Source organism: Nelumbo nucifera, chromosome 3, assembly GCF_055504915.1.
Source record: "Nelumbo nucifera cultivar China Antique chromosome 3, China Antique-T2T, whole genome shotgun sequence".
Classification (NCBI taxonomy): domain Eukaryota; kingdom Viridiplantae; phylum Streptophyta; class Magnoliopsida; order Proteales; family Nelumbonaceae; genus Nelumbo; species Nelumbo nucifera.
In genome coordinates, this window is record NC_142651.1 from 34,460,168 (window position 1) to 34,475,731 (window position 15,564).

The 15,564-nt window shown below is 41.7% G+C and overlaps 1 protein-coding gene across 2 annotated transcripts in view; it reads right to left on the bottom strand.

The window, feature by feature from the left end:
- Window positions 1-15,564, bottom strand: part of LOC104592526 (type I inositol polyphosphate 5-phosphatase 12-like) — a 95,134-nt gene that overhangs the window by 14,804 nt on the left and 64,766 nt on the right. The window contains exons 6-10 of one of the 2 annotated variants that reach the window (XM_010251956.3): window positions 13,566-13,731; window positions 13,423-13,463; window positions 13,010-13,277; window positions 444-567; window positions 6-363 (exon numbers count right to left, since the gene is read on the bottom strand). In XM_010251956.3, coding sequence (XP_010250258.1) covers window positions 6-363; window positions 444-567; window positions 13,010-13,277; window positions 13,423-13,463; window positions 13,566-13,731 — 957 coding nt within the window. Of the gene's footprint in view, window positions 1-5; window positions 364-443; window positions 568-13,009; window positions 13,278-13,422; window positions 13,732-15,564 lie in introns of both variants that reach the window. The other variant, XM_010251948.3, reaches the window with a different exon arrangement.

Consider the following 15,564-nt stretch of genomic DNA (forward strand, 5'->3'; position numbering starts at 1 on the left):
GTTACCTCAAGCCAGCGGGGAAAGCCATGGGAACCTCTTGCACGATATTCAACAGCTTTACCATCCTCCGCAGTTGACTGGCCTTCACAAATAATTTCAAACAAAGCTTTGTCATCTGCACATTTGTTGGTGATTTTTAGAAGGGATGTGTCCTGGTTTTGAAGGATTATGTTGTCTGTGCTAACAATAGTCTCAGGAGCAACACATAATTCTTCAATCAAGGCCCTGATTTTCTCATTAGATTTGATGATATCTCCGAACTCTTGTCTCTTTATTGACTCATCCATACGGGCAATATCAATATTAAATATGCAACGAACTGGCTTGTGATCACTGTCTGTGACATCCATGCAAGCTTCATACCTGATAAAAATGGATATTTCAAATCTTATAAAATAAGATTAAAATCATTGACTATGAAGCAATACTACAAAGAAACGTACTGTATAATAGAAGCAACTACAGGACACTGTAAATTGCACTCAGATGCTGTAGTCGATCGATTATCACGGTATAATACCCTATCACACCAGGCAGGGATGCGCTTCTTCTCACCAGAATCATATCCTAGAAAGGGATAGATGGCACAAATTAGAGTCTAGAACATTTATTAGGAGAAAACCATAAATTCCCAAGATACACTCAAAAATCAAAACCATAGACTAATTAGCATATCTGGCATAAAAATACAAAGAAATTCCAGATAACAAGATGGCCATTTGCATGGCTTGCAGCAAGGGACAGCATTCTAACTGTGGACCACCTGAAATTGAGAGGCTTCAACATGGATAACATGTGCTTCCTATAAAAAGACCAGGAGGAAACTATTTGCCATTTGTTTCTCTCCTACAAGATTTCTGGTTTTATTTGGAGACTGTTCACAGCTATGTCTGGGGTACAAGATTTTCAACCAAGAACATCTGCAGAAATTTTTTCTTCTTGGCCAAAGATAAGAGGAAGCAGGATAGAAAGAATAATTTAGAATTTCATCCCATTTAAATATGCTGGAACATCTGGAAGGAAATAAATAAAAGAATTTTTGAAAACAAAACTTGGACATTGGACAGGATAGTGGTGGCAATTAGCAAATCTGTTGCAGAGTGGGTCTTGATATTACCAGAATTTAGACTGAAAGCTGAACCACTGTAGTCGAAGTAGCAGAGAAGAGGAGAAGAAGAAGAGATACTGAAATGTCGAACTGTACTTCCAGTCGACCATGCCTTTATTTATATATATAAGTGAAGTACAAAGTACAGGAAATTACTGGGATACCCCTGATTAGTGATGGGACACCCAGAAGACTTAAGACATAAACAAGATTAGGCCCATTAGTAAAGGCCCAGTTACAAGATAAGATTAACATAAGAATGGGCTAATAGGAATTCTTATCAGCTGAACACACTCAAGCCTTCTAACATATCATTCTAACACTCCCCCTCAAGCTAAACATGGATATCAATCATGTTTAGCTTGCCAAGTATGTCCTTGAACTTTGTAGTTGCCAGCCCTTTTGTTAATACATCTGCAATCTGCATTTCTGATGGAGTATAAGGCACACAGAGTTCCCCTGAAACAATTCTCTCTCTTACAAAGTGTCGATCAATTTCAATATGTTTTGTCCTGTCATGTTGTACTGGATTATTGGCAATGTTGATAGCAGCTTTATTATCACAATACAACTTGAGAGGACCTTCAGTCTTGATACCAAGCTCATTAAGGAGAGTTCTGAGCCATAAGAGTTCAGCAACCCCGTGTGCCATAGCTCGGTATTCTGCTTCTGCACTTGATCTAGCCACAACATTCTGCTTCTTACTGCGCCATGTGACTAGGTTTCCTCCCAAGAATGTACAGTAACCTGAGGTTGATTTTCTATCTCCAACAGACCTAGCCCAATCAGCATCAGTGTAGGCTTCAATTCCAAGTATGCTGTTCTTCCTGAATAGAATTCCTTTCCCTGGGCAAGTTTTCAAGTATCTTAGAATTCTTTCCACTGCTCTCATATGAGGAGTCTTTGGTGAGTGCATGAATTGACTGACAACATGCACTGCATAGGCAATGTCTGGCCGAGTGAGGGATAGGTATATCAGTTTTCCTACCAAATTTTTGTACCTTTCCTTATTACAGTATTCCTCACCCACTGATTCTTGTAATCCATGGTTCGGTTCTATTGGTGTGTCTGCTGGCCTGCACCCCATCATGCCTGTTTCTTCTAGGAGATCTGGCACATATTTTCGTTGACATATGTAGATTCCTTCTCTTGATCTAGCAACTTCAATCCCGAGAAAATATCTCAGATTTCCCAGGTCCTTGATCTCAAATTCTGAAGCTAAGAACTCCTTCAGCCTCTTCATCTCTTTCACATCATTTCCAGTGGTCACCATATCATCCACATAGACAATGAGAGCTGTAAGTTTTTCATCCTGTCTCCTTGTAAACAATGTATGATCTGCACTGCTCTGAGTGTACCCCACTTTCTTCATGGCCGTACAAAGTCTCTCAAACCATGCCCGGGGAGATTGCTTCAAGCCATACAAAGCTTTCCTTAGTTTACACACCTTCTTTCCAACATTATATCCAGGTGGGGGTTCCATGGAAACCTCTTCATGTAGATCACCATTTAGGAAAGCATTCTTCACATCCAGCTGATGAAGTTCCCAAGATAATTTTGCAGCTAATGACAGTAGAATCCTGATTGTGTTGAGCTTTGCTACCGGGGCAAAGGTTTCCTTGTAGTCAATTCCTTCCTTTTGTGTAAATCCCTTTTCCACGAGTCTGGCCTTGTATCTTTCAATTGACCCATCTTCCCTGTGTTTTACTGTGAATACCCACTTGCACCCAACAGTGCCTTTCCCTTCTGGCAGGTCCACCAATTCCCACGTTCTTGCTTTCATTAGGGCTTTCATCTCTTCATTCATGGCTTCTTTCCACCTTGGATCAGATACCGCCTCTGAATATCTGGAAGGAACACATACAGAGGAAAGAGCAGACACAAAGGAATGATAGGCAGGTGATAAATGTGAGTAAGAGACATAATCAGCTATGGAATGCCAAGTGGTACAAGAACGGACAGGCTTACGGAGAGCAATGGGAAGATCCAAATCTGAATTGAGAGAGTCAGAATTACCTTGGATTGTAGAGACAGATTGATCTGAGTCCAACTGGTTGCAATCATGAGGTTGAGAGCCCTTCTTCCTTCTACTGTATGTAAGTATCTCTTTCTCTTGCCTACTGGAATCATCAGGAGCATCAGCTGAAACTGGAGATGTAACTGGCACAGCGGGAGTCTCACTAGGTCGACTCGGAATGTTACAGCTAGGGGTAGTGGAAGGTGATGAAAGGGGAACAAAAAAGAAGGGAGAATGAGAATCCTCTTCCATCCCACTAGTCTCCCCCTGAAGAGGATTCTAAGAAGATTTGAAATAGGGTTGAGACTCAAAAAAGACTACATCTCTGGTGACATTTTTTCTTGGAGATAGGATCATAACACTTATACCCCTTTTGCGTAGGAGAGTAACCCAAAAATATTCCCTTTGTAGCCTTCGGATCCAACTTGGTTTTCTTTGGATCCTTCACATGTATGAAACATGTACATCCAAAAACCCGTAAGGGAAGAGGAAATTCTGGAAGAGTGGGACACAACACAGAGAAAGGGGTCTTCATACCCAGTACCTTAGATGGCATCCGATTTATCAGGTATGATGCAGTGAGAACAACTTGAGACCAATATTGCTTGGGCACATTGTGTTGGAAAAGTAGAGCTCGAGCTGTCTCCATTAGGTGCTTGTTCTTGCGCTCAGCAACTCCATTTTGCTGAGGGGTGTAAGCACATGATGATTGATGTAACATGCCTTCGTCTTCCATGAATGAGTTCAAGGATCTTTCAAAATATTCAGCTGCATTGTCTGAACGGAATTGTTTAATCTTCTTATCAAATTGTGTTTCAACCATCTTGCAAAACATCATAGTTATCCGTGGAACTTCTTCACGTCATTTTAATAGATAAATCCAAGTGCACCGAGAATAATGGTCAATAAAACTGATAAAATAACGGAAGCCATCAATGGAGACAATGGGTGAAGGACCCCAAACATCAGAATGGACCAAATCAAAAGGGGCTTGAATTTCATTACTAGAAATTGGATACATTGATCTGCATTGTTTTGACATTTGACACACATCACAAACTAAACTTTGACTCGGAATGCCCTTACATAAATCGGGAAACAACATTGCTAAAGAAGAAAAAGACAAATGACCTAGCCTAGCTCTTGACTCCACACTTTCTAGACTAGTAGTAGTAGAAGCTTGCAGTGCTGAACTGACATCTGCATCAAAATAGTAGAGGCCCTCATACTCATGACCACTCCCAATCGTTCTCCTCGTCAATCTGTCCTGGAAAACACAATGAGAGGGAAAAAAGGTTATACTGCAGTTCAAATTTCTTGTAAGCTTTGAAACAGACAACAATTTTGATGTAAGACTAGGAACATGTAAGACTGATTTAAGAGAGAGATCCTTGCTTAGGTCAACCACTCCCTTTCCCGAGATGGTGGAGAAGGACCCATCAGCTACTCTCATCTTATCCTGGTCAGACAATAAATGATATGAGGAGAATAATGAGGACATATGTGTCATATGGTCAGTGGCTCCTGAGTCAATCACCCAAGAGCTAGAATTAATGGAACTAGTTGCACTAAATGCAGAGGCTGTACCTGATTTGGCAAGAGAGGTGGAAGCTAAAGGATTGTTCTTCAGACGGGCAAATGCCCGGCTGAGAACCTCTACCTCACTAGCTGTAAAGCCCAAGGTACTTGGTCCAGAGGAATCAACAACCTGCTTTGTGGTGGAAGAGGACACTGGCTGAGTACTCTGTGAGATGTCACTATTGTTGTTGGTAACAAGATTCCCACTTGCTGTGTGGCCCTTATGTTGCCTTTTTTCCTTTCTCAGAGCAGCTGGCTTCAGATGAGGGTACAAGACCCAACATTTCTCCTTTGTGTGTTTCTCACCACCACAATGGGTACACTTGAGGGACTTCTTGTCTGAAAATCTGCTTCCCTTAGTGGAGACTAAGGCTGAATGTTCCCTAGATAATTCTGTTGCTTGTGTCTGGGAGTCAACCTGCATCTCCTTTCTCCTTACTTCTTCATTCCTCACCAGGTAGTAAACATGATGAAGCTCAGGTAATTCATCTCTTCCTAGAATCTGTGACCTTACACCTTCATATATAGGGTCTAAGCCTGCCAGGAACTTGAAGGCTCTGCCCTCCTCAATCTGCTTGTCATGCCTCTCCTTATCCCTAGCATTTTCCCAGTCCAAAATCATGTGATGGTCAAGCTCTTCCCAGAGACCTTCCAGTGTTGCAAAGTATGTTGCCACAGACATGTCTCCTTGCCTTAGGGCTGCAATATCTTGGTTCAGCCTGTAGATTCTAGAATTATTCTTCTTTTGGCCATATGTCTTAGATACTTTCTCCCAGATTTTAGTGGCTGTAGGAAAATGATGAACAGTTCTGGCCACCCAAGGAGTCATGGAGGCCAGCAACCAAGACATAACTGTGGCATTTTCCTTGCGCCACACAGTGTATTCAGGGCTGCTGATTTCTGGTTCCTTTTTATCTCCATCCAAATAGCCAATGAGGTCACGAGAGGTAATAAACAGTCTTGCTGAGACAGACCACTCTCTAAAGTTATACTCATCCAATAGCACACTTGTAATCTGCAAGCTATGCAGATTAGGGTTCTCCAGGTTTGAAGACCTTATAACAAGTCTGTTATCTTTAGAAGAAACTTCACTGGATAGTGATGACATCCTAACTTCGGTCAAGGAGTTGTTTACAGTACTGTTGGTGGTTCTGGTTAGGACTGGCCGAAGTAGTCACAGAGTTCACAGTGCTGATAGCACACAGATAGGCTTCACCTCAGAGTTCACAGTGCTGGTAGCACACCGGATAGGCTTCACTTGGACTAAACCAGTTCGGGTACAGCAGCAAGAAAAAAAATTCTGTAACTGAACCAGTTCACAGAGCTGGAGTAGGGCTGGTAACCGACCTGGAAATGATCTGTAACTGAAGTCGCCACAGTCTTGTTAAGGTTTTTCTGAACCAGTTCTGATGCAGGTTCTGATTAGCTGAAGTAACCTCAGCAGGTCCTGACAGCTCGCAACACAGTTTCAGACTTGCCGAGACTGTCACAGTTCTGAAGCAGCTCTGTTACAGCAGCAAAAAGTGTTCTGGGCTGGTAACCGACCTGTGCTATGTAGACTCCACTTTGCACTTCGAGTACTGCTACTGTAAAGGGAGTTCCCCTCCTTACAGACAACACTAGGACTGCTGAAATCAGTCCTCAACTAGGTCTGTCCTATACAGACCTCTTCTTAGCAGCCGAATAGCTGCTAACTACTAGAAACTAGTAGGACTCCAGCTTCAGGGTCTTACCTCCCTTGCGCCCTACAACCAAGGGAAACCCTAGGTCGAACCTTGTGTTGTTCTCCTGCAACCCTAGGGTTTCACAGCAGCAACCCAGATAAAAAAAAAGGTGAACTACAGCAAGAAAGATGGGATGGCGTCGACAGTAACCAGGAAAGTGCTCAATGCTCTGATACCATGAAAGCTGAACCACTGTAGTCGAAGTAGCAGAGAAGAGGAGAAGAAGAAGAGATGCTGAAATGTCGAACTGTACTTCCAGTCGACCATGCCTTTATTTATATATATAAGTGAAGTACAAAGTACAGGAAATTACTGGGATACCTCTGATTAGTGATGGGACACCCAGAAGACTTAAGACAAACAAGATTAGGCCCATTAGTAAAGGCCCAGTTACAAGATAAGATTAACATAAGAATGGGCTAATAGGAATTCTTATCAGCCGAACACACTCAAGCCTTCTAACATATCAGTTGAAAAACAACCCACTTGATGTGTGGAACTGTTTGAGATTAGATGCAAACCAGAAAAGAGAACAAACAAGAGAAGTAGAGAAGAAAGAGCTGGCGGCAATGAGTGTTAGAGAGTAAGAGGTTCGAACATAACCTCTCTCTAACACTCTAAACATCTTATTAATAAGTTAATCTTTGACAAATTACAGAGAGGCCCTTGAGAGAGCAGGAAAATACAAAAAACAGAATAATACAGAGTATGGGCCCAGAATAAGGCCCACAACAGAGAGAAACATAACATAACATAACATAACATAACATGAACTAACTGTCTATGGGCCATTCGGCCCATCTTCTCTACACTCCCCCTCAAGCTGAGCATAGATGTTAATCATGCCCAGCTTGCCAGTGTCATGTTGAAGCCTTGCCTTGGAAATGCCCTTGGTGAGAAAATCTGCCAGTTGTCCGTCAGAAGTAATGAATGGAAGACACACTTCACCGGAGGAGACTCTTTCACGAATAAAGTGTCTATCAACCGCAATATGTTTGGTTCTATCATGTTGTACCGGGTTGTGAGCAATGTTGATGGCAGCCTGATTATCACAGTACAACATCATGGGTTTGTCATGATCTACCCCAAGTTCTTCCATTAATGACCTTAACCACAACAATTCCGAGACTCCATGTGCCATGGCTCTATATTCTGCTTCGGCGGAGGATCGAGCCACAACTGTTTGTTTCTTACTCCTCCAAGAGACAACATTACCAGCCACCAGACTGCAATACCCTGAAGTAGATCTTCTATCATCAATATTTCCAGCCCAATCAGCATCCGTATAGGCTTCGAGTTTCAGATGACCATGTTTGGCAAATAGAATTCCTTTTCCTGGAGAGCCTTTCAGATAGCACAAAATCCGTTCTGCTGCTGCCATATGGGTATCTCTAGGAGCATGCATGAACTGGCTAATGCAACTGACAGCATACGCAATATCTGGCCGAGTCATGCACAGGTACAAAAGCTTCCCAAGAAGTCTCTGAAAGACCCCTTTGTCTTCCAACAAAGTTCCATCCGAAGCTGAAAGTTTGTGACTCATATCAAGAGGAGTTGCAGCTGGTCTTGCACCCAATTTTCCAGTTTCAGACAACAAATCAAGGACATATTTCCTCTGGGAAATAAGAATCCCATCCCTGGATCTGGCAACTTCTATGCCAAGGAAATATCTCAACTCCCCCAGATCCTTAATCTCAAATTCTGTACGGAGGAAAGACTTAAGGCCCAGAATGCCTGAGACATCATCACCAGTCACTATAATGTCATCAACATACACAATGAGATACACTGCTAGAGACCCACTTTTCTTCACAAAAAGAGTATGATCTGACTGTGTCTGAACATAGCCGAATTTAACAAGTGCAGCTCTAAATCTCTCAAACCAGGCTCTAGGAGATTGTTTGAGGCCATAAAGAGATTTCTTCAGTTTACATACCTTTCCTTGCATATCTTTCCCATACATTCCTGGAGGAAGACACATGTAGACCTCCTCATGTAAGTCACCATTCAGAAATGCATTCTTTACATCTAACTGATAGAGAGGCCAATCAAAGTGAGCTGCCAGAGATAAAAGAACCCTTACAGATGTCATCTTAGCAACAGGGGCAAAAGTCTCCAGATAGTCAATCCCATATGTCTGTGTGTAGCCCTTTGCAACAAGTCTGGCCTTGTACCTCTCAATAGTCCCATCTGCCCTGTATTTAATGGTAAAAACCCACTTGCATCCAACTGGATCCTTCCCTTCAGGCAAATCCACCACCTCCCAAGTACCATTTTCATGTAGAGCATCCATTTCAGCCTGCATGGCATCTCTCCATGCTGGAATCCCAAGAGCTTCTGATACAGACCTAGGAATGTGGTTAGAAGCAACTGAAGAGAGGTAGGCACAATATGAAGGGGAAAGTAGGTCATAAGAAAGGTGTTTGGAAATGCAGTGTGCAGTACACTTCCGCTTTCCTTTCCTAACAGCAATGGGGACATCAAGATCTGGGAAGGGGGATTCCAAGGGAGCTGAAGCAGTACCTGGTATCTCATCTGTGATTGGGAGGGTATGAGCCTCATCTGTTGTAAGGGAAACCACTTGCTCATTCCTGGATCTCTGCCTCTGATACACTTTGGGATTATGGGTAGGACGAGGAGGTAAAGAAATAGGAGCACTAGGACAAGAGGAATGGAGTGGCTGATCCTCCTTCGATTCATTTTGTGAGGATACAGATTTGTCAGGAGACTGAACTGGGACAGGAAGGGGAAGAGCAAAAACTTGTGACAGACTCTCCCCCTGTTGACAATGTCCTTCCTGAGGGGAACCATAAAAAGGAGAAGGTTCATCAAAGGTAACATCCATAGAGACATATCTGGTGCCAGTCTTTGGATCAAAACAACAATAACCCTTTTGTGTGGGGGAGTAACCGAGGAAGATGCATTTGTGGGCTTTTGGTTCAAACTTGTGTCTCTGCACACTTGGAATGTGAACATAACAGGTACAACCAAACACACGAAGAGGAATTGGGAAGAGATCCTTATCTGGATGAAGAAGACTGAAGGGGGATTTAAACCCTAAAACCCTGGATGGCATACGGTTTATGAGATAGGTAGCAGTAAGTACAGCATCACCCCAAAATCTTGTGGGAACATGTGAGGCAAATAAAAGGCTCCTTGCAACTTCAACAATATGTCTATTTTTTCTCTCAGCAACTCCATTTTGTTCAGGGGTTCTAACACAGGAGCTTTGGTGAATAACCCCCATGTCAGAGAGATACAAGGATAGGCTCTTCTCAAAATACTCTTTTGCATTGTCAGATCTGAAAACCTTAATTCTGGTACCAAATTGAGTCAAAATAAGCTCATGAAATTGCCTCACAAGTCTCGGGACTTCATCTCGGGATTTCATTAAGTATATCCAAGTGAATCTAGAAAAGTCATCAATAAACAGGATAAAGTATTTGTAGCCCCCCATAGAGGATAAGTGGTAAGGCCCCCACACATCAGAGTGTACAATATGAAAAAGAAAAGAGGATCTTTTATTGCTCACAGGGTAATTTTTTCTACAATGCTTTGACAACTGACATGACTCACAACTGAGACTGGACACTGACTCCCTTAAACAGTTTAGGAAGCAAATGACTTAAAGCAGAAAAAGGTAAATGACCCAACCGACAATGACTCAACATAATTTGACTGACAGACTCTGAAGAAGTAGAACCGAAAGCAGCATTCTTGGGATGATCAAAGCATTGCCCAGGGGTGTCGAGCAAGTATATTCCATTCGCTTCATGGCCACTCCCAATCACCTTCCGAGACTTCAGGTCCTGAAACACACAGTGAGAAGGGAAAAAGGTTACACAACAATTCAATGACTTGGTCAAGCTACTTACAGATAACAAGTTGGTATTTAACTTTGGTACATGAAGAGTGGAAGATAAAAGTAAAGAGTCTGTAGGCTTGACAGTTCCCTTGCCAGAAATGGGGGCAAGAGAACCATCAGCTAAGGTGATTTTGTCACGACCAGGAAGCAAATCATATGACACAAACAAAGTGGAAAGGTTGGTCATGTGATCAGAAGCACCTGAGTCAATGATCCAAGGGGTCTTGGGATTACCTGAGGTAGATGCATGGTTAGCAGAAGCCCTTATACCTGAGTGAGCAAATGCAGTGGTGGCTGGACTTCCAGAAGGGTTGGATGATGAAGTTACACCTTCAAGCTAGCTGATCATCCTTCCAAACTTCTCATAATCAGCTTTCATGGCTGCCAATTGTGCACTTGCAGACTCAAACTCTGTATCTGTACTTGTGGCTGTATGTGCACTTCCTGTCTTTCTACTGTCATTCTTCTTCTGGAATCGGATAGGGACAAGACTGGGATGCAATTTCCAGCACTTGTCCTTAGTGTGTTTCGGCTTCTTGCAATATTCACACACTACCTCCTTCTTTCCTGTGCCACTGGGGGCTCCTGTAACCCCTTTGGGTTTGATTCCCATATTTGCAAAATGATCATTGATACCGACCCCTTGAACCTGCACTTGCCTCCTGCTTTCTTCACTGCTGACCAAGGCATATGCTTGAGACAATGAAACATCTTCCTTGGACAAGATGTTTTGCTTTGTAATGTCATATTCAGAATTCAGTCCTGTCAAGAACTCAAAGACCCTATTCCTTTCAACCAATTTCCTATATGTTTCAGCATCCTTAAGGGTATCCCATGTCACGGCCTCTATCAAATCAATCTCTTGCCATATAGATTTTAGGGCTGAGAAGTATGCTGCAAGTGACTTCTCCCCCTGTCTTAGATTCTTCACATCACTTCTTAGTTTGTAAGCTCTGGCAACATTCAACTTCTGGGAGTAAGTTTCTGCAACACTATCCCAGATTTCTTTAGCCGAGTTCATCCACAGGTAATGTTGGCTAATCTGTGGCTGCATTGAGTTCACAAGCCACCCAATCACTGTGTAATTCTCCTGCACCCATTTCTCATAAGAGGGATCCTCCTCTGGGGGAGCTTTCTTGCTCCCAGAGATAAACCCCCACTTTCCTCTACTGCAAATATGAATTTTTACGGATTGTGACCAGGCCAAATAATTGGTTCCATCCAGTTTAACTGTAGTTACAGCCAACAAGGAATCAGTTGTAGTTCCCAAATTATGTCCATATTCAGCAGTGCTCTTGTTCTCAATTTCTGAGAAGTCCATTATGTAACAACTTCAATTAGGGTTTCGGCAGGCCCTTAAAAGTGATCTGATTTCAAGGAACTCAGATTGAGTTGAACAATAGCAAACACAACAACACACAAAACTCAGTTCAGAACTGACAGCCGTGAGAACCAAGTTCGGTGGCAGCACTTTCAAAGAGGAGAAACCTTGATTCAACCTTCAAGAAAAAGTAGTAGGCCTCCAAACAATATGTATTCTTGGTTCCCAACAATAATTTCCCAAGGAGAACAAAGAAAAACAGTCCACAGTACCTAAGAGGACTTTTTACAAACACTATGTATGCAACAGTCAACACTTCACTGTTAACAAGCAGAAATCACTTCAAGAACACTTTGTCTAAGTGCAAGAAGCAGCTGAACTAAAGTAGAGGCTTGTACCACTTAATTTAGATCAGTTTTTTAGCAGTTTGGAAGCCCAATAACAGCCGAACCACACTTCCAGAATAACCCAGAAATCAGTCCAGCAACAGTGGGCCGAATGGAGGTGTGCTTTGAATGCTTTAACAGTCCTCCCAAATAACAAAAATAACTCAGCAAAGAACTGAGAAAACAACTTACAGTATCTCTGGTTTGAACTTCAAACCAGGCCGAACACTTTCTCTGAGCTAGCTTCGAAATCTAGCTTCGGAATCCCTTTTCTCTGATTTCAAATCAGGCTGAAAAACTTGCTCTCTGATTCCTCCTGGTCACCGAACCCTTCTCCAAGTGTATAGAAACTTGGGCACCCTCCAATGACCTCCAAGAACCAGGCGGATGACTGTAAACTTCAGCCCTAGAACCTCCTCATGTAGTTGGCTGAACTAGAACCACATGAGGGACACGCCAAGCAATGGCCCGCTCTGATACCAAGTTGAAAAACAGCCCACTTGATGTGTGGAACTGTTTGAGATTAGATGCAAACCAGAAAAGAGAACAAACAAGAGAAGTAGAGAAGAAAGAGCTGGCGGCAATGAGTGTTAGAGAGTAAGAGGTTCGAACATAACCTCTCTCTAACACTCTAAACATCTTATTAATAAGTTAATCTTTGACAAATTACAGAGAGGCCCTTGAGAGAGCAGGAAAATACAAAAAACAGAATAATACAGAGTATGGGCCCAGAATAAGGCCCACAACAGAGAGAAACATAACATAACATAACATAACATAACATGAACTAACTGTCTATGGGCCATTCGGCCCATCTTCTCTACAATATCATTCTAACATAGACAAGTCACTAACTGATAAGTAACTAGTATTTTCTGTTGGTTTCTTGTATGTGGGTGTTACCTCATCACGTGCTAGGTTGTATGTCTTTTTTCTATTAATGTTACCATAAAAAAATTTATTTCGTGCCAGTCAACCCAGAAGTTATACTTTTCTATACTGAAGTTTACCTGCTAAACCTGGTTTGTGCTTTTCAAACTTATATGTGGGAGGAAATGTTATCAGCGCTTCACGCATCCCTTGGAAAACTTTCCCAGCTTTCATTTCTTTCCTAAGCTGATCCCTTTCTCTAAGCCAATCAAAGCATCTTTGTGAAACATGGTCCCTTGCCTCATCATAAGAAATGCTATGAAGCCGGTAGTTGAAATCACCAAAAAATACAACCATATCTGCATCAGGTAACTCTGGTTTTGCATCTTCAGTATGGACACCAGCTGCCTGTAAGATTAACAATGCCCTTTAACTCTTAACATTAAAGAACCAATAACTCACAAGATAATAAATTTGAAGATCAAAATGACTAAAAAAGTAAAATAAATTTTAATATCAGACTCCTATGAGACCAATTAAAGTATGTACATACATTTGTACCACGAAGCAACTGAACAGCAGATGAGACACCAGCTGCAACAGAGAGGACCAATGGCAAGCCAGAAGAATAAAGTAGCCAACATAAATATGCGAAGCAGGCAAGAGAGCAATACAAAAACAGGTATGGCAGCATACCAGCAGCAGCATTAAACAGGTTAGATGACCGGCTAAAGACCATTGTTCGATAGATATGATCAAAGTCAGCATTTCGGCGGTTGACTGCTTCAAGGTGTGCAGCAAAATGACAACAGGCAAAGCAAATCAGCCGGTCATATACTCTCAGTCGCAAACCTACAGCTCCCTGCTTAAAACAATCCCTAGTCACATTAATGGATAAATGGGAAAGTACAACAAACTTTTTCTATTAATATAAACAGAAGGTCTTGATTAATTTTTGATGTTGGAATCAAAGTTTTTGTTCTATTCTTTCTTTCTTCTTCTTCTTTATATGTATGTGTTGGTTAGAAAAGATGAAAAACAAAAAGTTATCTGTCAGAGTTTTCCATGTATAGGAAGAAGGTAAACTATAGAGTTTGTGATGCCACAGAATTTGAATAACAGAAGACTGCAGAAAGCACTTCTTACATCATCCATAAAAAGCCAGAAGGAACCCCTCAGACCATGGCTTCCACAGGGCGAGGAAGAAGATAAAAAAAAATACAGCAAACTAGTCCATGGATGTTTTCTCTTCATTCTCCATTGATGGTAGGCTGTTGCTTGCAACTTTGGCCCAGGAATTTTAGGAGCGGGGGGCATTTTCAGTAATAGTGATGGACATACCTTGGCACTCTACCTATTAAGTTTGGAAAATCCATAAGGGCAGAACTGCTGGCAGTTCAGCGAGGGTTAAAGCTGAAAAAAAAATTCAAATATCAGAACATACTGATGGAAGGTGGAGTCATGAGCAGTTGTAGCAGTCTGGTTGAAGAATGAGTGCTTGGGCCCTTGGGAATTGTGAGCATAGACATATAGTTAGAGGGACAAATAGTTAGCAAGGGAGATAGGTACACTATTTAATTGGAGTCCTGTCTGCTGACAGTGTAGACAATGCCTTGACCAACAAAGTTTAGATTTATTGCCCAGAACCCAGCAAGAAAACAAGAAACATCTTTAAACTTGGATAGCTTCTGACAACGTTCTGGACACTAGCACGCTTCACTGCACTTCTTACATCCTGCCAGTTTGTCTCTTGCTGTAGGGGGAGAAAAAAAGAGTTCTAAACAAATCAACTTATCAGCCCTAAAGATACCATCATAATGCAGGTGTAGAAAGCAATGAAAGAAACCATGGAAGATGGAATTTAGTTTCTTCACATTCCTAAACTGATCACAATTTCTTTTTCTGGGTAATTTAGATTTTGGCATCTTTGAGGCTTTCAAAGTTACTCTCTAGTTTGTTGGCATCTTAAGGATAGAATGTCTTAAAGGGTAATAGTAGTTTAAAGAAGAACATTGGAGAGGTGTTAGAGTCTTCTAAATGCAATCACACAAATTTTCTTTCATCTGATTTTACAGAGGTCAGTACTTGTTTATTTTGTTTGATTTTGGTGTCATTTGGTGAATTGAGTTATTTATTCACTAAGATCCAGGTCTTGTAATTTTGTAAATTCAACTTGTTTTCTTATTAGGAACTATGAAACATTTCCTTACTTGAACTAAAGAATGAATATGTACAGTATGCCAATCATCTCAAAAGAAATAGGAATGCCATGCACTCTCTCGAGGCACTTGTCCCTCACCCTACATTAAGTTCCTTACAGCAGATTACCCCAAACCATGTATACACTGTTTACCCCTTTATTGGTCATGGCATTGGCCAGTATATTTTCTGATCTATAGGTCCAAATAAAACTTGCATTCCGTTCTGATGATAAGGTTCTCAGCTCTTTCAAGTGGCTCCAATATTATCATGCGCTGTGTTTTTTGTGTTGCAACCATTGCAACACCATTTTTTGAGTCCCCCTTCCATTACAATTTTCCTTTGTTGGCAGTAGCCAAATGTGTTTTGATGATAATAAACTCACTCACTGGTTTTACTAATTCTGTGGTTAAGTCTTGCAGCCTTAAGTCATTCAAAGTGTGAAAAGTCTTCTATCCAAGTGCTTCAAGGCCATTCATTCAAAAGGTATGCAAGA